Source organism: Mustelus asterias, chromosome 6 (genome assembly GCF_964213995.1).
Source record: "Mustelus asterias chromosome 6, sMusAst1.hap1.1, whole genome shotgun sequence".
NCBI lineage: Eukaryota > Metazoa > Chordata > Chondrichthyes > Carcharhiniformes > Triakidae > Mustelus > Mustelus asterias.
Genome location: NC_135806.1, coordinates 106874488 through 106896030, shown reverse-complemented (window position 1 = coordinate 106896030; position 21543 = coordinate 106874488). Strand labels below are relative to the sequence as shown.

Here is a 21543-nt window from a genome sequence, read left to right as displayed (position 1 = left end):
TAATTGTTCACAAAATTGTTCTTGATTGGATATTAAGGTTCCCAATGACTTGGCCTTTATAGTTCAGCCAATGTCACCAAAGCAAATTCATAGATCATTGGGAAGCCTTCATGAGAGGATGGCACCTGTACGGAAAGGATGGGTTACACCTTGACTGGAAGGGCACAAATATCCTGGCTGGGAGTTTTGCTAGAGTGTTTCGGCAGGGTTTAAACTAGTGTGGCAGGGGGGTGGGGATCAAAACAGTAGGTCAGTAAGTACTGAGGCTGGGGTCGAGCTGGGGGCCAGGGCAAGGCTAGCTAAGAAGAAGAGCATTCTGGAGCAGGATGACCTGAGTGGGCCTGGAGGTCTGGAGTGCATCTGCTTCAATGCGAGGAACGTAACGGGTAAGACAGACGAACTTAGGGCCTTAATGCTTATGCGGAATTTGGATGTGGTTGCGGTGACGGAGACATGGTTAAAAGAAGGACAGGACTGGCAGCTGAATATTCCGGGGTATAAGTGTTTTAGGCGAGACAGAGGAGGGGGTTAAAAAACGGTGGGGGAGTAGCGGGATTAGTTAAGGAGCATATTAAGACCATAAGACCATAAGACATAGGAGCGGAAGTAAGGCCATTCGGCCCATCGAGTCCACTCCACCATTCAATCATGGTTGATTTCAACTCCATTTACCCGCTCTCTCCCCATAGCCCTTAATTCCTCGAGAAATCAAGAATTTATCAATTTCTGTCTTGAAGACGCTCAACGTCTCGGCCTCCACAGCCCTCTGTGGCAATGAATTCCACAGACCCACCACTCTCTGGCTGAAGAAATTACAGCGGTGCAGAGGGTGGACAATTTAGAGGGGTCATGTACTGAGTCGCTGTGGGTGGAGCTCAGAAACAGGAAGGGTGCAGTCACTATGCTGGGGGTATACTCCAGGCCACCCAACAGCCCACGGGAAGTGGAGGAATGGATATGTCAGGAGATTCTGGATATGTGCAGAAAAAATAGGGTTGTTGTAGTGGGAGACTTCAATTTCCCTGGTATAGACTGGAAAGTGCTTAGGGCTGGGGGTCTGGACGGGGAGGAATTTGTAAAATGTGTACTGGAAGGTTCTTTGGAACTGTATGTAGATAGCCCAACTAGAGAGGGGGGCTATACTGGATCTAGTTCTGGGAAATGAGCCCAGTCAGGTCGTCAAAGTTTCGGTAGGGGAACATGTGGCAAATAGTGACCACAGCTCTGTTAACTTTAGGATAGTAATGGACAAGGACGAGTGTTGTCCTAAGGGTAGGGTGCTAAATTGGGGGAAGGCTAACTATAGCCAGATTAGGCAGTAATTGGTGGCCATTGATTGGGAGAGGCTGTTCGGGGGTAAGTCCACGTCTGGCATGTGGGAGTCTTTTAAGGACCAGTTGATAAGGCTGCAGGACAGGCATGTGCCTGTAAAAAGGAAGGATAGGAAAGGTAGGATTCGAGAGCCGTGGATAACCAGGGAAATTGAGGATCTGATCAAAAAGAAAAGAGAGGTGTACGTTAGGTCCAGGCAACTGAAAACAGATGGAGCTCTGGAGGAATACAGAGAGAGTAGGAAAGAACTCAAACGGGGAGTTAGAAGGACAAAAAGAGGTCACGAAATGTTCTTGGCAGACAGGATTAAGGAGAACCCTAAGGCATTTTATTCATATGCTAGGAACAAAAGAGTTGTCAGGGAAAAAGTCAGACCTCTCAGGGACAAAGGAGGGGAATTATGCTTAGAACCCAAGGGAATAGGGGAGATCCTAAATGAATACTTTGCATCGGTATTCACAAAGGAGAGGGACTTGTTGACTGGGAGTGTCTCAGAGGGAGGTGTTGAACCGTTAGAGAGAATCTCCATTACAAGGGAGGAAGTGTTTGGTTTTTTAGGTAACACTAAAACTGACAAATCCCCAGGGCTTGATGGCATCTATCCAAGGCTGCTCAGGGAGACGAGATGTAATTGCTGGGCCTCTGACGGAAATCTTTGTCTCTTCGTTGGACACAGGTGAGGTCCCTGAGGATTGGAGGATAGCGAATGTGGTACTGTTATTTAAGAAGGGGAGCAGGGATAACCCGGATAATTATAGGCCGGTGAGCTTGACGTCCGTGGTAGGGAAGTTGTTGGAGAGGATTCTTAGAGACAGGATGTATGCGCATTTAGAACGGAACAATCTCATTAGTGACAGACAGCATGGTTTTGTAAGAGGGAGGTCGTGCCTTACAAATTTGGTGGAGTTTTTTGAGGAAGTGACAAAAACGGTTGACGAAGGAAGGGCTGTGGATGTCGTCTATATGGATTTCAGTAAGGCATTTGACAAAGTCCCTCATGGCAGGTTGGTTAAGAAGGTTAAGGCTCATGGGATACAAGGAGAGGTGGCTAGATGGGTAGAAAACTGGCTTGGCCACAGGAGACAGAGGGTAGCAGTCGAAGGATCTTTTTCTGGCTGGAGGTCTGTGACCAGTGGTGTTCCACAGGGCTCTATACTGGGACCTCTGCTATTTGTGATATATATAAATGATTTGGAAGAAGGTGTAACTGGTGTTATCAGCAAGTTTGCGGATGACACGAAGATGGCTGGACTTGCTGATAGCCATGAACATTGTCGGGCAATACAGCAGGATATAGATAGGCTGGAAAATTGGGCGGAGAAATGGCAGATGGAATTTAATCCGGATAAATGCGAAGTGATGCATTTTGGAAGAACTAATGTAGGGGGGAGTTATACAATAAATGGCAGAGCCATCAGGAGTATAGAAACACAGAGGGACATAGGTGTGCAAGTCCACAAATCCTTGAAGGTGGCAGCACAGGTGGAGAAGGTGGTGAAGAAGGCATATGGTATGCTTGCCTTTATAGGACGTGGTATAGAGTATAAAAGCTGGAGTCTGATGTTGCAGCTGTATAGAACGCTGGTTAGGCCACATTTGGAGTACTGCGTCCAGTTCTGGTCGCCGCACTACCAGAAAGACGTGGAGGCTTTAGAGAGAGTGCAGAGAAGGTTTACCAGGATGTTGCCTGGTATGGAGGGTCTTAGCTATGAGGAGGGATTGGGTAAGCTGGGGTTGTTCTCCCTGGAAAGACGGAGAATGAGGGGAGATCTAATAGAGGTGTACAAGATTATGAAGGGTATAGATAGGGTGAACAGTGGGAAGCTTTTTCCCAGGTCGGAGGTGACGATCACGAGGGGTCACGAGCTCAAGGTGAGAGGGGCGAAGTATAACTCAGATATCAGAGGGACGTTTTTTACACAGAGGGTGGTGGGGGCCTGGAATGCACTGCCAAGTAGGGTGGTGGAGGCAGACACGCTGGCATCGTTTAAGACTTACCTGGATAGTCACATGAGCAGTCTGGGAATAGAGGGATACAAACAATTGGTCTAGTTGGACCAATGAGCAGCACAGGGTTGAAGGGCCGAAGGGCCTGTTTCCTGTGCTGTACTGTTCTTTGTTCTTTGTTCTTAGCAGACTATCTTCTCTTTAGACATTACTGTTTGTGGGAGCTTGCTGTGCACAAATTGGTTGTCACATTTCCTACATTATCAAGAATACTCAATTGGTGATAAAGTGCTTGGATGTGCTGAGGTTGTGAAATGTGTTATATAAATCCAAGTCCCTCTTTTTCAAAAGTAAAATAGTGTGGGTGTTTGCAATCTGAAATAAAAACAGAAAATGCTGGAAGTGCTCAGCAGGTCAGGTTCTATATGTAGCACAACCTAGATAATAGGCACAGGCCGATAAGTAATATTCTGTGACACAAGTGCCTAGCAATGAGCATCTTCAACATGAGAAATCTAACCATCTCCCCTTGACACTCAGTGGCATCACCACCACTGACTCCCCCACTATCAATATCCCGGGTGCTATCATTGACCAGAAATTGAACTGGACTAGCCATTTAAATACTGTGGCTACAAGAGCAGGTCAGAGGCTAGCAACTAGCCCCCTGACTCCCCAAAGCTTGTACGCCATCTACAACGCACAAGTTGGGAGTGTGATGGCATACTCTCCACTAGCCTGGATTAGTGCAGCTCCACCTACACAAGAAGCTCGACACCATTCAGGCAAAAGGAGCCTGCTTGATTAGCACCAGATCTTTCACCTTAAACATTCACTGCCTCCACCATCGAAGCACAGTGGCAGCATTGTGTGCTGTCTACAAGATGCGCTGCACCAGCTCACAAATCAGCACCTTCCAAACCTGTGACTTCTACTACCTAGTAGGGTAAGGGCAGTAGGAGCCTTCAAGTTCCTCTCCAGGCCACACACCATCCTGATTGGACACTTTATTGCTGTTCCTTCACTGTCACTGGATTAAAACCCTGTAAATCCCTGTCCAGTAGCGCTGCGAGCATACTTAGATCACATTAAGAAGTCTCACAACACCAGGTTAAAGTCCAACAAATTTATTTGGTAGCATGAGCTTTTGGAGCACTGCTCCTTCATCACCTGATGAAGGAGCAGCGCTCCGAAAGCTCGTGCTACCGAATAAACCTGTTGGACTTTAACCTGGTGTTGTGAGACTTCTTACTGTGCTTACCCCAGTCCAATGCCGGCATCTCCACATCATTAGACCACATTAACTGCCGCAGTTCAGTAAGGCAGTTCACGACCACCTTCTTCAGGATTTTTAGGGGTAGGCAGCAAATGCTGGCCTAGCCAGTAATGCCCACATCCTGTGAACAAATTAAATTAAAATTTACCTAGTTTAAGTTGATTGTTGACGATATCACCAGAGTCTATGAAGTGAGTCTCATTCCAGCGAGAGACCAGCCCCAATCTTTCTTTGTTTTAATTTATTATTGTCACATGTATTGGTAGACAGTGAAAAGTATTGTTTTTTGCATGCTATACAGACAAGGCATAACCGTTCATAGAGTACATCGGGAAGAAGGAAAGAAGGGGGTGCAGAATATAACGTTACAGTCATAGCTAGGGTGTAGAGAAAGATCAACTTAAAATAAGATTTATATATAAGATAAGATTTGATTTGATGGAGTGTTGTTAGAGAGTTTAAAAGATAACAGGCTGAAATCTCTTTCCTATTTGAAGAGAAACTCGGTTTGCTTGTCAAAATACAGGCTCATTTCTAAACTATTAACATTGGAAAGAAAATATTGAGACGTGACACCCGTAGTTTTCTTTGGTTTGGGAATGTTTGTGTCATAAACTTAAAAGTTATGCGAAATGTTGTAAATATATTTTGTAATTTAAATTTGGATGTCGTACTAATATAGGGACACAAAACCATGTTTTGTAATTCATTCTCACTTGCCTTATTGATGTTTAAATTCTCCCCTGTGTTTTCAAACTGCTCCATTGCCTCCGACCCCATTGTTTCTGCAAACCCCTCCAGCCCCATTGAGATCTCCACATTCCGCTAGCACTGGTCGCTTGCCCAATTTTATTTGCAGCTCCATCCATTCTGAAATTTCCTCCCTAAACTTCTCCACTCACGACCTTTACGTTCCTGCAAAATACCTACCTATTTCACACTTCCTGATATCTTCTCCTCTGTCTGTGTCAAGTATTATTTGATAATCCCTCCTATGAAGTACCTTTGAATGTTTAAGCACCTTGGCAGTGCTATAAAAATGGAAGTTGTTATGACATTCCTTGCTTGACAGGCTGTCATTTGCTTTTGGTAATCTGCATAGATTAGACCATTTAAGAAAGTTTCTTGGAGCTAAACACATTTTCAGTTTTGTTTTATATTCATTCAAGGGATGTAGGATTTCCTGTCTAGGCCAGCGTTTGTTGCCCAGTTTTAAAGAATAAAGAAGGTTTGAGTGAGGCACGATCTGGAGTTCCAGAATGCTGGGACATAAATAATGTGGAAGTACTGTCTATGCGGAGTTTGCACATTCTCCCCATGTCTGCGTAGGTTTCCTCCGGGTGCTCCAGTTCCCTCCCACAGTTCAAAGGATGTGCTGGTTAGGTGCATCGGCCATGCTAAACAGGCACTTTAACTTGAGTGTAAATGAGAACTGGCAGGGGGTAAAATTACAAAATCATCAATCCTCGAGCAAAACTCGATCAAAAGGTCCACCTTTCCACCTTTTTAACTGCTCGTCATCGTGGTGCTAATGTTCTTGTGTTGATAAGACTTGAAAAAGAAAAGCTGGTTAAATTAATTGGATTAAAGGTTGTAAAACTAAATATAGACTGGGATGATCACAAGCTCGCTAGTATCTGGTGGCTTAAGTGCTGTTGAAAACAGAAATAGTCCTTCACTACAAACATGTGAATTGAGTTTGAAAGGTGAATACAGGTATTTTGCAGTTTTGCTCAGTTTCAAAAGATTCCATGCTGATTAAATGATCACATACAAATGTACATGTGATCAGACAAAGTAGGAGTAGGTCATTTGGCTCATAGAGCCTGCACTGCCATTTGATAAGATCATGGCTGATCTGACTGTGGCCCCAGCCATACTTTTCTGTCTACCCTGTCTACCCTTTGACTTTGTTGTCATTGAAGAATCTAAATTGGCCTTAAAAATATTCAATGACACTGCCTCCAGTGCAGACTATTCCACACATTCTGAAAGACGCGCATTGATCCGAACAGGCGCCGGACTGTAGCGGCAGGGGAATTTCACAGTAACTTCATTGCAGTGTTAATGCAAGCCTTGTGACTAATAAATAAAAAAACTTTAAAAAAAGCTTTAAAAGACCAGTGACCCTCTGGGAGAAAAATATTCTCCTCTTCTGTCTTAAATGGGAGTCGCCTTATTTTTAAACTGTGTCCCTTAGTTCTGGTTTCATTCACGAGGGGAATCTCAGTATCCATCCTGTCAAATCCCCTCAAGATCTTGTATGTTTCATTAAGACCAGCTCTCATTGTTCTGATCTTCAATGGATACAGGCCCAACCTTTCTTCGTAAGCTACCCCCCCTCACCCCACTCATCCCAGGAATCAGCCGAGTGAACCTTCTCTGAATTGCTTCTAATACAATTATATCTTTTCTCAAGCAAGAAAACCAAAACAGTACTCCAGATGTGGTCTCTCCAATACCCTATACAATTGTAGCAAAACCCCTCTACTTCTATATCCCATCCCCCTAACAATCAAAGACAACTTTCTATTTGCCTTCCCAAACACTTGCTGTGCCTCCCATACTAACTTTTTGTGATTTAATTTGATACTATCTTTAACTTCCTTAGAGTCATAGAGCAATACAGCATGGAAACAGGCCCTTTGGTCCACCCAGTCCATGCCGAGCATGGTGCCCTCCCAGCTAGTCCCAATTGCTCGCGTTTGGCCCATACCCCTCCAATCCTTTCCCACCCATGTACTTATCCAAATACTTTTTAAATGTTGCTATTTTACCTGCCTCAACCACTTTTTCTGGCAGCTCATTCCATAGACACACACCCTCTGCATGAAGAGGTTGCCCCTCAGATCCCTTTTAAATCTTTCCCCTCCCACCTTAATCCATGCCGTCTAGTTTTCAATTCCCCTTCCCTGGGAAAAAGACTGTGCGTTCATCCTAGCTGTGCCCCTCATGATTTTATACACCTCAATAAGGCCATCCGCTAGTTAGCTACCAATGGTGCATTCGACTCCTAGGATGTTTTTTTCCCAGTTCATCTTAGCCAGCTGCATCTTCATATCATCGTAAGAACATAAGAACTAGGAGCAGGAGTAGGCCATCTGGCCCCTCGAGCCTGCTCCGCCATTCAATAAGAACAAAGAACAGTACAGCACAGGAAACAGGCCCTTCAGCCCTCCAAGCCTGTGCCGCTCATTGGTCCAACTAGACCATTCGTTTGTATCCCTCCGTTCCCAGACTGCTCATGTGACTATCCAGGTAAGTCTTAAACGATGCCAGCGTGTCTGCCTCCACCACCCTACTTGGCAGCGCATTCCAGGCCCCCACCACTCCCTGTGTAAAAAACGTCCCTCTGATATCTGAGTTATACCTCGCCCCTCTCACCTTGAGCCCGTGACCCCTCGTGATCGTCACCTCCGACCTGATCTTTTTGTGGACTCAGCTCCACTTATCCACCCGCTCGCCATAACCCTTAATTCCTTTACTGTTCAAAAGTCTATCTATCTTTGCCTTAAAAACATTCAATGAGGTAGCCTCAACTGCTTCACTGGGCAGGGAATTCCACAGATTCACAACCCTTTGAGTGAAGGAGTTCTTTTTATACTCAGTCCTAAATCTGCTTCCCCTTATTTTGAGGCTGTGCCCCCTAGTTCTAGTTTCACCTGTCAGTGGAAACAATCTCCCTGTTTCGTCACTGGACACAGGTGAGGTCCCAGAGGATTGGAGAATAACTAATGTGGTCCCGTTATTTAAGAAGGGTAGGAAGGATAACCCGGATAATTATAGGCCGGTGAGTTTGACGTCCGTGGTGGGGAAGTTGTTGGAGAAGATTCTTAGAGATAGGATGTATGCGCATTTAGAAAGGAATAAACTCATTAACGATAGTCAGCATGGTTTTGTGAGAGGGAGGTCATGCCTCACTAACCTGGTGGAGTTTTTTGAAGAAGTGACTGGAATGGTTGACGAGGGAAGGGCCGTGGATGTCGTCTATATGGACTTTAGTAAAGCGTTTGACAAAGTCCCTCATGGTAGGCTGGTGCAAAAGGCTGGATCTCATGGGATAAAGGGGGAGGTGGCTAGATGGGTGGAGAACTGGCTTGGTCACAGAAGACAGAGGGTGGTAGTGGAAGGGTCTTTTTCCGGCTGGAGGCCTGTGATTAGTGGTGTTCCGCAGGGCTCTGTATTGGGACCTCTGCTGTTTGTGATTTATATAAACGATCTGGAAGAAGGTGTAACTGGGGTGGTCAGTAAGTTTGCGGACGACACAAAATTGGCAGGTCTTGCAGATAGTGAGGAGCATTGTCAGAGGCTACGGAAGGATATAGATAGGCTGGAAATTTGGGCAAAGAAATGGCAGATGGGGTTCAATCCAGATAAATGCGAAGTGATGCATTTTGGTAGAACTAATGTAGGGAGGAGCTATACGATAAATGGCAGAACCATAAAGGGTGTAGATACGCAGAGGGACCTGGGTGTGCAATTCCACAGATCCTTGAAGGTGACGTCACAGGTGGTGAAGAAGGCATATGGCATGCTTGCCTTTATAGGACGGGGCATAGAGTATAAAAGTTGGGGTCTGATGTTGCAGATGTATAGAACGTTGGTTCGGCTGCATTTGGAATACTGCGTCCAGTTCTGGTCGCCACACTACCAGATGGACGTGGAGGCTTTGGAGAGAGTGCAGAGGAGGTTTACCAGAATGTTGCCTGGTATGGAGGGGCTTAGTTATGAGGAGAGATTGGGTAAACTGGGGTTGTTCTCCCTGGAAAGACGGAGGATGAGGGGAGACTTAATAGAGGTGTATAAAATTATGAAAGGCATAGATAGGGTGAACGGTGGGAAGCATTTCCCCAGGTCGGTGGTGACGTTCACGAGGGGTCATAGGTTCAAGGTGAAGGGGGGGAGGTTTAACACAGATATCAGAAGGACATATTTTACACAGAGGGTGGTGGGGGCCTGGAATGCGCTGCCAGGCAAGGTGGTGGAGGCGGACACACTGGGAACGTTTAAGACTTATCTAGATAGCCACATGAACAGAGTGGGAATGGAGGGATACAATAGAATGGTCTAGTTTGGACCAGGGAGCGGCACGGGCTTGGAGGGCCAAAGGGCCTGTTCCTGTGCTGTATTGTTCTTTGTTCTATCTTATCTATTCCCTTCATAATTTTTCGGTTTCTATAAGATACCCTCTCATTCTTCTAAATTCCAACGAGTATAGTCCCAATCTACTCAGTCTCTCCTCATAAGCATTTTCCCCACTACAGAAGTTAAGCTAAACGACCTATAGTTTCCGGCCTTTTGTCTACCTTTTTTAAACCGTGGCGTCACATTTGCTGTTTTCCAATCTGCGGGAACCACCCCAGAGTCCAGCGAATTTTGGTAAATTACCATTAGTGCATTTGTTCTTTCCCCCACCATCTCTTTTAGTACCCTGGGATGCATTCCATCAGGGCCAGGAGACTTGTCTACCTTTAGCCCCATTAACTTGTCCAATGCTACTTCTTTAGTGATACTGATTGTTTCTAGGTCCTCACCTGCCATAGTCTTCTTGTCAATTTTTGGCATGTTATTTGTGTTTTCCACTGTGAAGACCGACACAAAATACCTGTTCAATGCATCGGTCACTTCCTCATTTCCCGTTATTAAATCCCCCTCTCATCATTCGAGGGCCAATGTTTACCTTAGCCACTTTTTTTTGTTTTATGTATTTGTAGAAACTTTTGCTATTTGTTTTATATTCTGAGCTAGTTTACTCTCATAATCTATCTTTCTTTTCTTTATAGCTTTTTTTGTGGCTTTCTGTTGACCTTTAAAGATTTTCCAGTCTCATTACACTGGACCAGATCTAGGGTAGCTTACTCCCTTGTCGGTTCCATTACATACTGTTCAAGGAAGCTATTGCGGATACATTCTATGAACCCCTCCTCAAGGATGCCTTAACCGAACTGGTTTGACCAATCGACATGTAGATTAAAATCCCCCATGATAATTGCTGGACCAGTTTTACATGCATCAGTTATTTCTTTGTTTATTGCTTGTCCCACTGTGATGTTATTATTTAGCGGCCTATAGACTACACCTATCAGTGACTTTTTCATCTTACTATTACTAATTTCCACCCAAATGGATTCGACCTTTTTCTCTATGGAGCCAGTATCATTTCTCACTTCTGCCCTGATGTCATCCTTAAATATCAGAGCTACACCACCTCACTTACCTTCCTTTCTGTCCTTCCAAACAGTCTGATACCCCTGGATATTTAACTCCCAGTTGTGACCACCATGCAACCATGCCTCTATACTGGCCACCATTTCATACTCATTCGCGATGATTTATGCCATCAACTCATTTACCTTGTTTCGAGTGCCAGGTGTATTTAGGTAAAGTCCGTTACGCTAGTTTTTATGCCTCCTTCTTGAATCCTAACATCTCCTGAGTTTTCCTTCCTTTTTACTTTTTTCATAATTTTCCATGTAGTTGAAACCTCCTTATCATAGAATCCCTACAGTACATGGATTTGGCCCATTGAGTCTGTACAATCCCACCAGGCTATATTCTCGTAATCCCACGCACTTACCCTGCTAATCCCCCTGCCACTAGGGTCAATTTAGCATGGCCAATCAACCTAACTTGCACATCTTTGGACTGTGGGAGGAAACCGGAGCACCCGGAGGAAACCCACGGAGACACGAGGAGAATGTGCAAACTCCACACAGACAGTGACCCAAGCCGGGAATCGAACCCAGGTCCCTGGAGCTGTGAAGCAGCAATGCTAACGACATGCCGCCCATCCTTTCCGCTAGAACACTGGTCCCAAATCGGTTCAAGTAAAGACTGTTCCAATGGTACAGATCCCTCCTGTTCCAATGCTGATGCCACTGCCCCATGAAATGGAATCCCTCCTTTCCTGCATCACCTCTTTAACCACATATTTACTTCCCTAATTTTCTTGTCCCTATGCAAATTGGCATGTAATTGTTTTTATTTAAGTTTAAAACACTGGTCTTGTACCTTGTGGATATGATTCATCCAGTCTATATGTTGATTAAAATCACCTCTGATAATTGCAGTGCCTTTTCTTGGAAGCCCTTATTGTTTCTTCCTAGTATACCCCATCCTACAGCATTGTTACTGTTAGGATAAACAGTGCCAACAAACAACTCTCTACTCAAACTGATCATGCATCTTGATCTTTAGAACTAAGGTCAGCTCTCACAATTATACCAGTGTCATCCTTAACTAACAGAGCAACCCCACCATCCTTTCCTTGCTTCCCGCTCTTCCAAAACACCAAACACCCTTAAATAACTAGATCCCAGCATTGGTCGCCTTGTAGCACGTCTATGTAATGGGTTTCAGGTCATATGTGGCTATTTCTATTTGAGCTGAAATTTAACCTGTTTTGTTGCGGGTATTCTGATACGAAGACTTTAGTTCTAGCCTTTAATTGCTTTTGTAAACTCTGGCCTTATTTGCTGTCGTACTCTTATGTTGTCCCTTCCTGTCATGCTCTGATTATTGTTATCTTCTTCATTCCCATTAATTTCCCACATTCCTCACGTGAACCCTCGCCCTGACTATTTAGTTTAAATCTCTCTTTACCGCTTTAGTAATAACTATTCACCAGCAAATGGGTTCCAGAGTGGTTCAGGTGAAGACTGTCCCAAAGGTACAGATTTAAAGATTTATATATAAATGAAAACATTTTGTGAGGTTGTGGAAGTGTCTCCCTGATGCAGAGTAATGTGTTTTTTTCAACCGATCCCATCATTTGTAAAGTTCAGGAAAGGGTTGTCAACTCGATTTAAGTGCAGTGCAAACTTCTGAACACATGGCTACAGGGCGAAGTTCAGTCAGGATGCGACTGTTAAATTTTGCAGAAAAAGAAAAGGATGAACTTCTCATCTTATTTGACTGATTGCTTCTGGCAGTTCAGAGCAAAGGATTGATGAGCACTGTAAACAAATCTGTCACTCAGGCAACAAATTATGGTGCTTTAGACAGCTATAAAGAGCATGTTATCAACCAGTTCAGTATGAAGGCTGCTTAGAGTGTATGAAATTGTGGCTTTAGTAAATGGTTAGCAAAGCTACAGGAGGTAATGGTGAACCACAACATGAATGGTCGAGAATTGATGGTTAACATTTAGCCTTGCAAATTGCCTGGTATTTTCAGCTGGGGCTCCACGCCACAATATTTGCATTTCTAAAATCGTTATTCATGTATATGATCAAGCCAGTAACTTATCCATGGCCAGGATTTTATGTTGATCGAGCGCATGCCTGACCTGGAAGTGTACGAGAAGACGTCGGGCACATGTCCCAATCTCATTGCGCTTGTGTGCAACCTTACAGTCGTTGGGTGCCCGCCGACAATTAAATGGGCAATCCAGCCCCTTGAGGAAGGAAGTGGGGGTGATTTCACATGGCCCGTCCATTTTTGCCATTGGCGGATTGGCCAGTCCACCAGGCAGCCTTCATATTTCCACAGCAGAGGTCGACTCACCTGATGAAGGGGCAACGCTCCGAAAGCTCGTGCTACCAAATAAACCTGTTGGACTTTAACCTGGTGTTGCGAGACTACTTACTGTGCCTACCCCAGTCCAACGCTAGCAACTCCACATCATATCCCATTTAGCACAATGGTGGCGCCATGCAACACGATGGAGAGTATTCTCAATGTGAAGACAGGACTTCATCTTTGTCCATATTGTACAGAAGTAAAGCTACACATGCAGCTTTGCTGGAGGCTTCTGAAGGTGGAGTATAAATGTTAACCAAGATTTGACATCGTGAATGGGGGTGGAATTGTAAAAATAAAAGTTAATAGGCAATTTTCAAAACTTTAAGTCCTTACAATGAGAATATAAATTAATGCTGTCTGCTGTGGTGATCTCTTGCCCTTTGCTCAAGTATGTTTCCACAAGTTCTGTGTTTTTCAGACTTGTGTTAGGAATAATCAGACATTTGAATAATGTTGCCATTAACCAGCTTTGTGGTGACAGTTAGGGATTTGAGAAAATGATGGGATGAAAATCGCAAATAGTGTATAAGCAAATTTTTGTGTTGTGTGTGTGGTGGGGACGGTGGTGAAGTGGGTGTCTGAGAGAAAGCAAGAACATTTTTTTTTGGAAGTAATTTAGAGTTGTAAAAGAAAATGAATGCCACATGTTTTACAGGTTTTCATAATCATGCATTTTATGGGAGAAGGCGAGCTCGAACGAGTGTTTTTATTGCCCTTTTTCTTGTACCTTTGATCTATTTTAGAATGTTACAAGAATTACAAAGTATTTGCTGCAGCTGTGAATCAGGCCAATTGGTCCATGCTGGTCTCTGTGCTCCAGCTCAGGCCTCTTTCATCCTTCCTTTGATTTGATTTTGATTTGATTTATTATTGTCGTATGTATTAGCATACAGTGAAAAGTATTGTTTCTTGCGCGCTATACAAGAGCATACTGTTCATAGAGAAGGAAACAAGAGAGTGCAGAATGTAGAACATAGGACATAGAACAGTACAGCACAGAACAGGCCCTTCGGCCCACGATGTTGTGCCGAGCTTTATCTGAAACCAAGATCAAGCTATCCCACTCCCTATCATCCTGGTGTGCTCCATGTGCCTATCCAATAACCGCTTAAATGTTCCTAAAGTGTCTGACTCCACTATCACTGCAGGCAGTCCATTCCACACCCCAACCACTCTCTGCGTAAAGAACCTACCTCTGATATCCTTCCTATATCTCCCACCACAAACCCTATAGTTATGCCCCCTTGTAATAGCTCCATCCACCCGAGGAAATAGTCTTTGAACGTTCACTCTATCTATCCCCTTCATCATTTTATAAACCTCTATTAAGTCTCCCCTCAGCCTCCTCCGCTCCAGAGAGAACAGCCCTAGCTCCCTCAACCTTTCCTCATAAGACCTACCCTCCAAACCAGGCAGCATCCTGGTAAATCTCCTCTGCACTCTTTCCAGCGCTTCCACATCCTTCTTATAGTGAGGTGACCGGAACTGCACACAATATTCCAAATGTGGTCTCACCAAGGTCCTGTACAGTTGCAGCATAACCCCACGGCTCTTAAACTCCAACCCCCTGTTAATAAAAGCTAACACACTATAGGCCTTCTTCACAGCTCTATCCACTTGAGTGGCAACCTTTAGAGATCTGTGGATATGGACCCCAAGATCTCTCTGTTCCTCCACAGTCTTCAGAACCCTACCTTTGACCCTGTAATCCACATTTAAATTAGTCCTACCAAAATGAATCACCTCACATTTATCAGGGTTAAACTCCATTTGCCATTTTTCAGCCCAGCTTTGCATCCTATCTATGTCTCTTTGCAGCCTACAACAGCCCTCCACCTCATCCACTACTCGACCAATCTTGGTGTCATCAGCAAATGTACTGGTCCACCCTTCAGCCCCCTCCTCTAAGTCATTAATAAAAATCACAAAGAGCAGAGGACCAAGCACTGATCCCTGTGGCACTCCGCTAGCAACCTGCCTCCAGTCCAAAAATTTTCCATCCACCACCACCCTCTGTCTTCGATCAGATAGCGAGTTACCTATCCAATCGGCCAACTTTCCCTCTATCCCACACCTCCTCACTTTCATCATAAGCCGACCATGGGGGACCTTATCAAACGCCTTACTAAAATCCATGTATATGACATCAACTGCCCTACCTTCATCAACACACTTAGTTACCTCCTCAAAAAATTCAATCAAATTTGTGAGGCACGACTTGCCCTTCACGAATCCGTGCTGACTATCCCGGATTAATCCGCATCTTTCTAAATGGTCGTAAATCCCATCCCTAAGGACCTTTTCCATCAATTTACCAACCACCGAAGTAAGACTAACCGGTCTATAATTACCAGGGTCATTTCTATTCCCTTTCTTAAACAGAGGAACAACATTCGCCATTCTCTAGTCCTCTGGCACTATCCCCGTGGACAGCGAGGACCCAAAGATCAAAGCCAAAGGCTCTGCAATCTCATCCCTTGCCTCCCAAAGAATCCTAGGATATATTTCATCAGGCCCAGGGGACTTTTCGACCTTCAGTTTATTCAACATCTATTTCCTCCAGCCTATTAGCCTGTAACACCTTCTCTTCCTCAAAAACATGGCCCCTCTCCTTGGTGAACACTGAAGAAAAGTATTCATTCATCACCTCGCCTATCTCTACTGACTCCATACACAAGTTCCCACTACTGTCCTTGACCGGCCCTAACCTCACTGTAGAGTTACAGTCATGGCTAGAGTGTAGCGAAATGTCAGGTTAATATGAGGTAGGTCCATTCAAAAGTCTGACGGCAGCAGGGAAGAACCTGTTCTTGAGTCGGTTGGTATGTGACCTCCCGACGGAAGGTCGGGGTGCGTGGGGTCCTTAATTATGCTGGCTGCTTTGCCGAGGCAGCGGGAAGTGTAGACAGAGTCAATGGATGGGAGGCTGTTTTGCAGGATGGATTGGGCTACATTCACGACCTTTTGTAGTTTCATGCGGTCCCATTCACCGATCAACCCATGTGCATGTTGACTATATTGGTTCCCAGTCAGGTAATGCCTTGAGTTTAAAATTCTCAGCTTTGTTTTCAAATCCCTCCATGGCCTCACACTCTCTCCTATCTCTGGAATCTCGTCCAGCCCTACAACCTTCTGGAGATATCTGCACTCATCTAATTCTGGTCTCTTGAGCATCCCCTCTTTTAATTGCTTCAACCTTGGTGGCTGTGCCTTCAGTGCCTATGCTCCAAGTTCTGGAATTCTCTCCCTACCCCTCTCTGCCTCTCTTTCCTCCTTTCAGGCACTTCTTAAAACCTAACGAACGATTGTACCATGCCTTTTGGTCATCTGACCATATATCTCCTCATGTGACTCAGTGTCACATTTTCTTTTGTAGTGTGCCTGTGAAGTGCCTTGAGGTGTTTTATTACATTAAGGCACTACTTAGAAGTTGTAGTTGATTTTCTTTTATTCTTTCACAGGATGTGGACATCATTGGCTAGAACTGCCCATCCCCCATCCTTAACAGCCCTTGGGCAGGTGGTGATGAGTCACTGCCTTCAGCCACTACAGCACATGTGGTGTAGATACACCCACAGTGCTGTTAGGAAGGGAGTCCCAAGATTTTGACCCAGCCACATTGGAGGAACGATGATCTATTTCCAAGTCAGGCTGGTGTGTGGGTTGGAAGGGAATTCCCAGGTGGTGGTGTTGAATACATCTGCTACCCTTGTCATTCTAGTTGGTAGATGTTGTGGGTTTGGAAGTTGCTGTTGAAGGAGCCTTGATGAGTTCCTGGAGTGCATCTTGTAGATGATACACATAGCTGCCACTCTCATGAGTAGCGGAGGGGGAGGATATTGAAGGTGGTGTATGGGGCACTAATCAAGCAGGCTGCTTTGTCCTGGATGACGTTGAGCTTCCTGTGTTATTGGAACTGATGATATGCAGTTCTGGTCACCACTCTATAGGGAAGGATGTGATTGCACTGGAAAGGGTGCAGAGGAGATTCACCAGGATGTTGCCCAGCCTGGACTCTTTCAACTGTGAAGAGAGGCTGCTTAGACTGGGGTTATTTTCCTTAAAGCTGAGGGGGAAACCTGATTGAGTTGTACAAAATTATGAAGGACGTGAATAGGGTAGATAGGAAGAATTTTTTCCCCTTTGGTCAATAACCAGGCAGCATAGATTTAAGATCACGACAGAGGTGTAGAGGGATTTGAGGAAAATCTTTTTCACCCAGATGGTGGTGGGAATCTGGAACTCACTGTCTGAAAGTGTGTAGAAATGGGAACCCTCACAACACTTAAGAAGCATTTAGATGAGCACTTGAAACTCCATTACATACAAAGCAATGGACTAAGTGCTGTCAAATGGGATGAGAAGAGATAGTTGTTTGATGGCTGGTGCAGGCACGATGGGCCGAAGGGCCTCTTTCCGTGTTGTTAAACTCTTGGACTCTTTGGCTTGTCCTCACAAATAACTCAGAATGCTTTCTAAAAATATTTTTGAAGAATTGTTTCTAATTTCCAAAGTAAGGGTTTAAAGAATGTAAACTTCACCATCTCATGATTAACCCATTGGATGGGTTAAAAGTTCTTACTTCAGCCATGCACAAAAGCCTGGGCTTGGATTTACCTTGTTCGTTTAATCCAGACGTGTGGTGCTGTTAACCTGAATTTGCATAAGTTTAAATACATTATTCAGCCTCTCGCCGGAATAGGGTGAGAGGCTGACCTCGCCGGAAATCCGGCTCCCATCCTGATTTCCCAGCTCTCGCACGCTTTTACCGGATCGCTCCGCCCATCGATGGCCGGGGTGAACCGGTAAAATTCCATCCATTGTATTTATTTCCATAGCTTAGGGACCAAGTGAATATTTGCATAGTTGACAATGTGTTGGTGACGTGACGTGACTGACAATATATTGTCCTACCAGCAGCATTTCACTGATGTTTTTGATGTTTACTCTTCGAAAAGGAATTGGAAAGGAGGCAGTAACTGCGTCCTGTTCCCACCAAAAGCTCTCCACTCTGTTTGTTTTACTTTTGACAACCAATTGCAGCAAGAGTGAATAGGACTGCAAGAAGCATTAATTTTCAAATATGTTATACCCTGTTGGCCAACTGAAGATACGACATGTACTTCACATCTTTTGACCTTTTCCTGTTTCTCACCTCTAATTAGCCGGGAGCTGCCTTTGCTGAGAGTTTTATATGTCATTCAAATACTTGGGATTAGAATGAAGCTGCAGCCCTGTGGTACAAATATGCAGCAAAATGGCTTTTAACCTTTTTGTCTAACTAAAGGGCAAGTTAAGAATTGATTGACTAGCGTGACTGTAATTTAAGTTTTCTACCTTCTTGTTATTTTCTTGCAAGGCAGAATTTTGATCGCTACCCTAATGTGCGGTTGGAGTGAAGCCACGGGAACTGCTGTTCAGAAATATGTCAATGTGCTATTGCTCTTAAAAAGGTTTTCGTTTTAACGAGAGCCATTACATAAAATAATACTTCCGTGCTAATGATTCTCCACAGCTGCTGCATTGTTGTTGCTTATCTTTTTTCGAAAGCTTGTGTGTTTTCCTGGCAATGTCCACTTTCCAGTTATTTCTGAGTGCTGCAGTTCTGGAGATTTCATTTCATTGGTGCTTATAGACAGTTAATTAGCCAGATTCTAACAGTGCCATAGCAACGTTTGAGTTTGATTTCTAATGAGAATGTGGGGTGTATTTAGCTGATTAAAAATTGGCTTTTAATGTCTGAATAAATTCAATTTCTGATGTTGAGCATCTGCCTTACAAATAGCCCTTAAATCATGAAATCTTTCAAAAGATGGAGGAAAGCTCTCAAATATGATCCAAATGTGACAAGCACTTTGGATCTCAAATCCAAAACAAGCTGCCTCTAACTCGTTCACTTCCAGTTTTATCACTGCCTCGACTGGAATGGGGAAATTGGGGAATTAACCTCAACGGAGATGAGGCACTCATTTTCACGAGGTAGCGTGCCTCGGACTTTACCTCTGTTTTAAATGTTACACTGTGCGGGCCTCAGGAATCTTGGGAACAAAAGAAATGTGAGGCCCATGGTGTGGAAGAGGTAAGTACCCTTCAGGTGCTGCTTGTAGGCCAGGAACAACAAGAGTGATTCCCCTATCTCACCAAGCTAACCACTTTTCATCCTCTTCGCCTCCTCCCCTCTGACTCCTCTAAGGGTGTGTTTGGTGGGTTGTATAATTGAATGGACGGGATTCTCCCTGGGAACCCACCCACCCAAACCCAGACACTGTTTCATGCTTGGGCAGCAAATCCACCCATTCACCGATTAAGGTCATTAACTAGCTGTTTTCCGTTGAGATATTTTCCGTTTTCACGTTGAGATATATCAGCGTCCTATTTGTGTTGGAGCTCTGCTTCAGGAGGCAGAAATGCCACCTTGTCGAGGTAGTTTTGAATTCTGTGCCCGTGAAGTTTCTGCGATTTCAGATTAAAAAAGGGTAAACTTGTGGCACTTTTCATAATCACTGAGTGTCTTGATGTGCTTTACAAACAATGGAGTGCTTTTCCTTTTCGAAGTGTAGTCACTGTATAATGTAGGAAACATGGCAGTCAATTTGTTAAACGCAAAATACCGCAGATGCTGGAATCTGAAACAAAAACAGAGAAATGCTGGAAAATCTCAACAGGTCTGACAGCATCTGTGGAGAGAGAATAGAGCCAACATTTTGAGTCTGGAAGATCCTTCGTCAGAGTATCTGTTTTTGCAGTCAATTTGTATTCAGCAACCAAGTCGGTATGTGATGGTGACCAGATGATTCTTTTTCCCCCCTGATATTGATTTGAGGGATGAATATTGGCCAGGCTCCAGCGCTAACTTCTCTTCTTTCAAATAGTTTAATGGGATCTTTTCCATCCACCTAAGCAGGCTGATGGTTTAACATCTCATCTGAAAGATGGCACCTCCGACAGAGCAACACTCCCTCAGTGCTGCACTGGAGTGTCACTCGGCCTCGATTTTTGTACTCAAGCCCTGGAGTGGGACCTGAACCCAGAACCTTGTGACTTACTGGCGAGAGGGCTACCGACTGAGCAACCATTGTCACTCGACAAACCACATCCGAATATGTTTGAAAGTCACTGCTCCTGCATCGTTTGTGTGTGCCCAGAAGTGGTGAATCATTCTTCACTGTAAAAATGTGGATTCAGAATAGAGACAGCTGCGTTGTATTGTGGATATAAATGGGTTATTGGATGACACCCACACATTTCCATTCATAATATAGCCATGTGGCTCTTGTGGCTGAGACATGAAATTTTGAACCCTTTTAATTTCTTCACCGGAGAGTTACCAACTTGAAACAAACCTGGCCTGCCATCTGTATTCAAGAACTTCTACGCCTCTGTGCAGATTTGTTATTGTATAAAACCGCGTAATTGATTAAGAAAGATGGTGCTTATCATTTCAAACTTCTTCTTTTGCAGTTTACGTGACGATAGAATTCGTGTTGAGCGCATGGACAGTATCCATTTTGAGTATAGCAATGCTTTCCAGCTGACCTCTGAGTTTTATGCACGTGGAAACTCTGATCTTTCAGGTACCGTACGTTACATTGTTTTTTTTAAAAGAGAGACTGTCAAAGAAACAGCGTCAAAAACAATTGTGTCAAACGATATCCGTTTAGTCTCCTGAACATTAAAATGCCGACAGACACTAAACACAAAGACATGTCTTTGCGATCTAAGATTTTTCCCTGGCCTATTTGTCATTCAGAGGCGCTTAGCAACAGGGAATGGGAGGCAGGCAGGTCATTTCCGTAGAATACTGACACAGCAATTTGCATTGCTATACATTTCTATGTGGCTTTAACATAGTAAAGCATCCCAAGATGCTTCAGAGGACCCATATGAAGAAACACTTGACAATGAGGCACCCGAATTGACATTTACACAGGTGACCGAAAGCTTGGTCAACGAGCTAGGTTTTAAGAAATGTCATGAGAGGAGTGAGAGGTGCAGGCAGAGAGGCTTAGGGAGGGAATTCCGCAGCTTCGGGCCTAGGCATTTGAAGGTTGCCAGTGGTGCAGCAACAAAAATCAGGGTTGCGCAAGCAGCGATAAGTGGAGGTTCATAGAGATGTGAAAGTTGTAGGATTGGAAAATATTTCCGAGACAGCAAGGGGCAAGATCATGGAAGAATTGGAAAACAAGGGTAAGAATTTTAAAATAAAGCATTTGCAGGATGGGGAGCCAACGTAGGTCAGCAAATAGACGGATGATGGGTGAACAGAAGATGATATGAGATTAACATATGGGCAGCAGAATTTGGAATGAGCTCGAATTTATAGAGAACGCAAGCATGAAGGTTGGCCCAAGGGAGCATTGAAATAATTGCTGTATCGGTCGCAGTTTCATAGCTACATCTACACGAATACAATGTCATGCTTCGGGTAATTAGATTCCTGAATGTGCTAAAGCCAAATGGGATGA

General features: G+C 44.3%; 1 protein-coding gene across 1 annotated transcript in view; it reads left to right on the top strand.

The window, feature by feature from the left end:
* msh3 (mutS homolog 3 (E. coli)) overlaps positions 1–21543 on the top strand; it is a 278450-nt gene that overhangs the window by 62579 nt on the left and 194328 nt on the right. The window contains exon 8 of the mRNA XM_078213881.1: positions 20540–20652. Coding sequence (XP_078070007.1) covers positions 20540–20652 — 113 coding nt within the window. The remainder of the gene's footprint in view (positions 1–20539; positions 20653–21543) is intronic.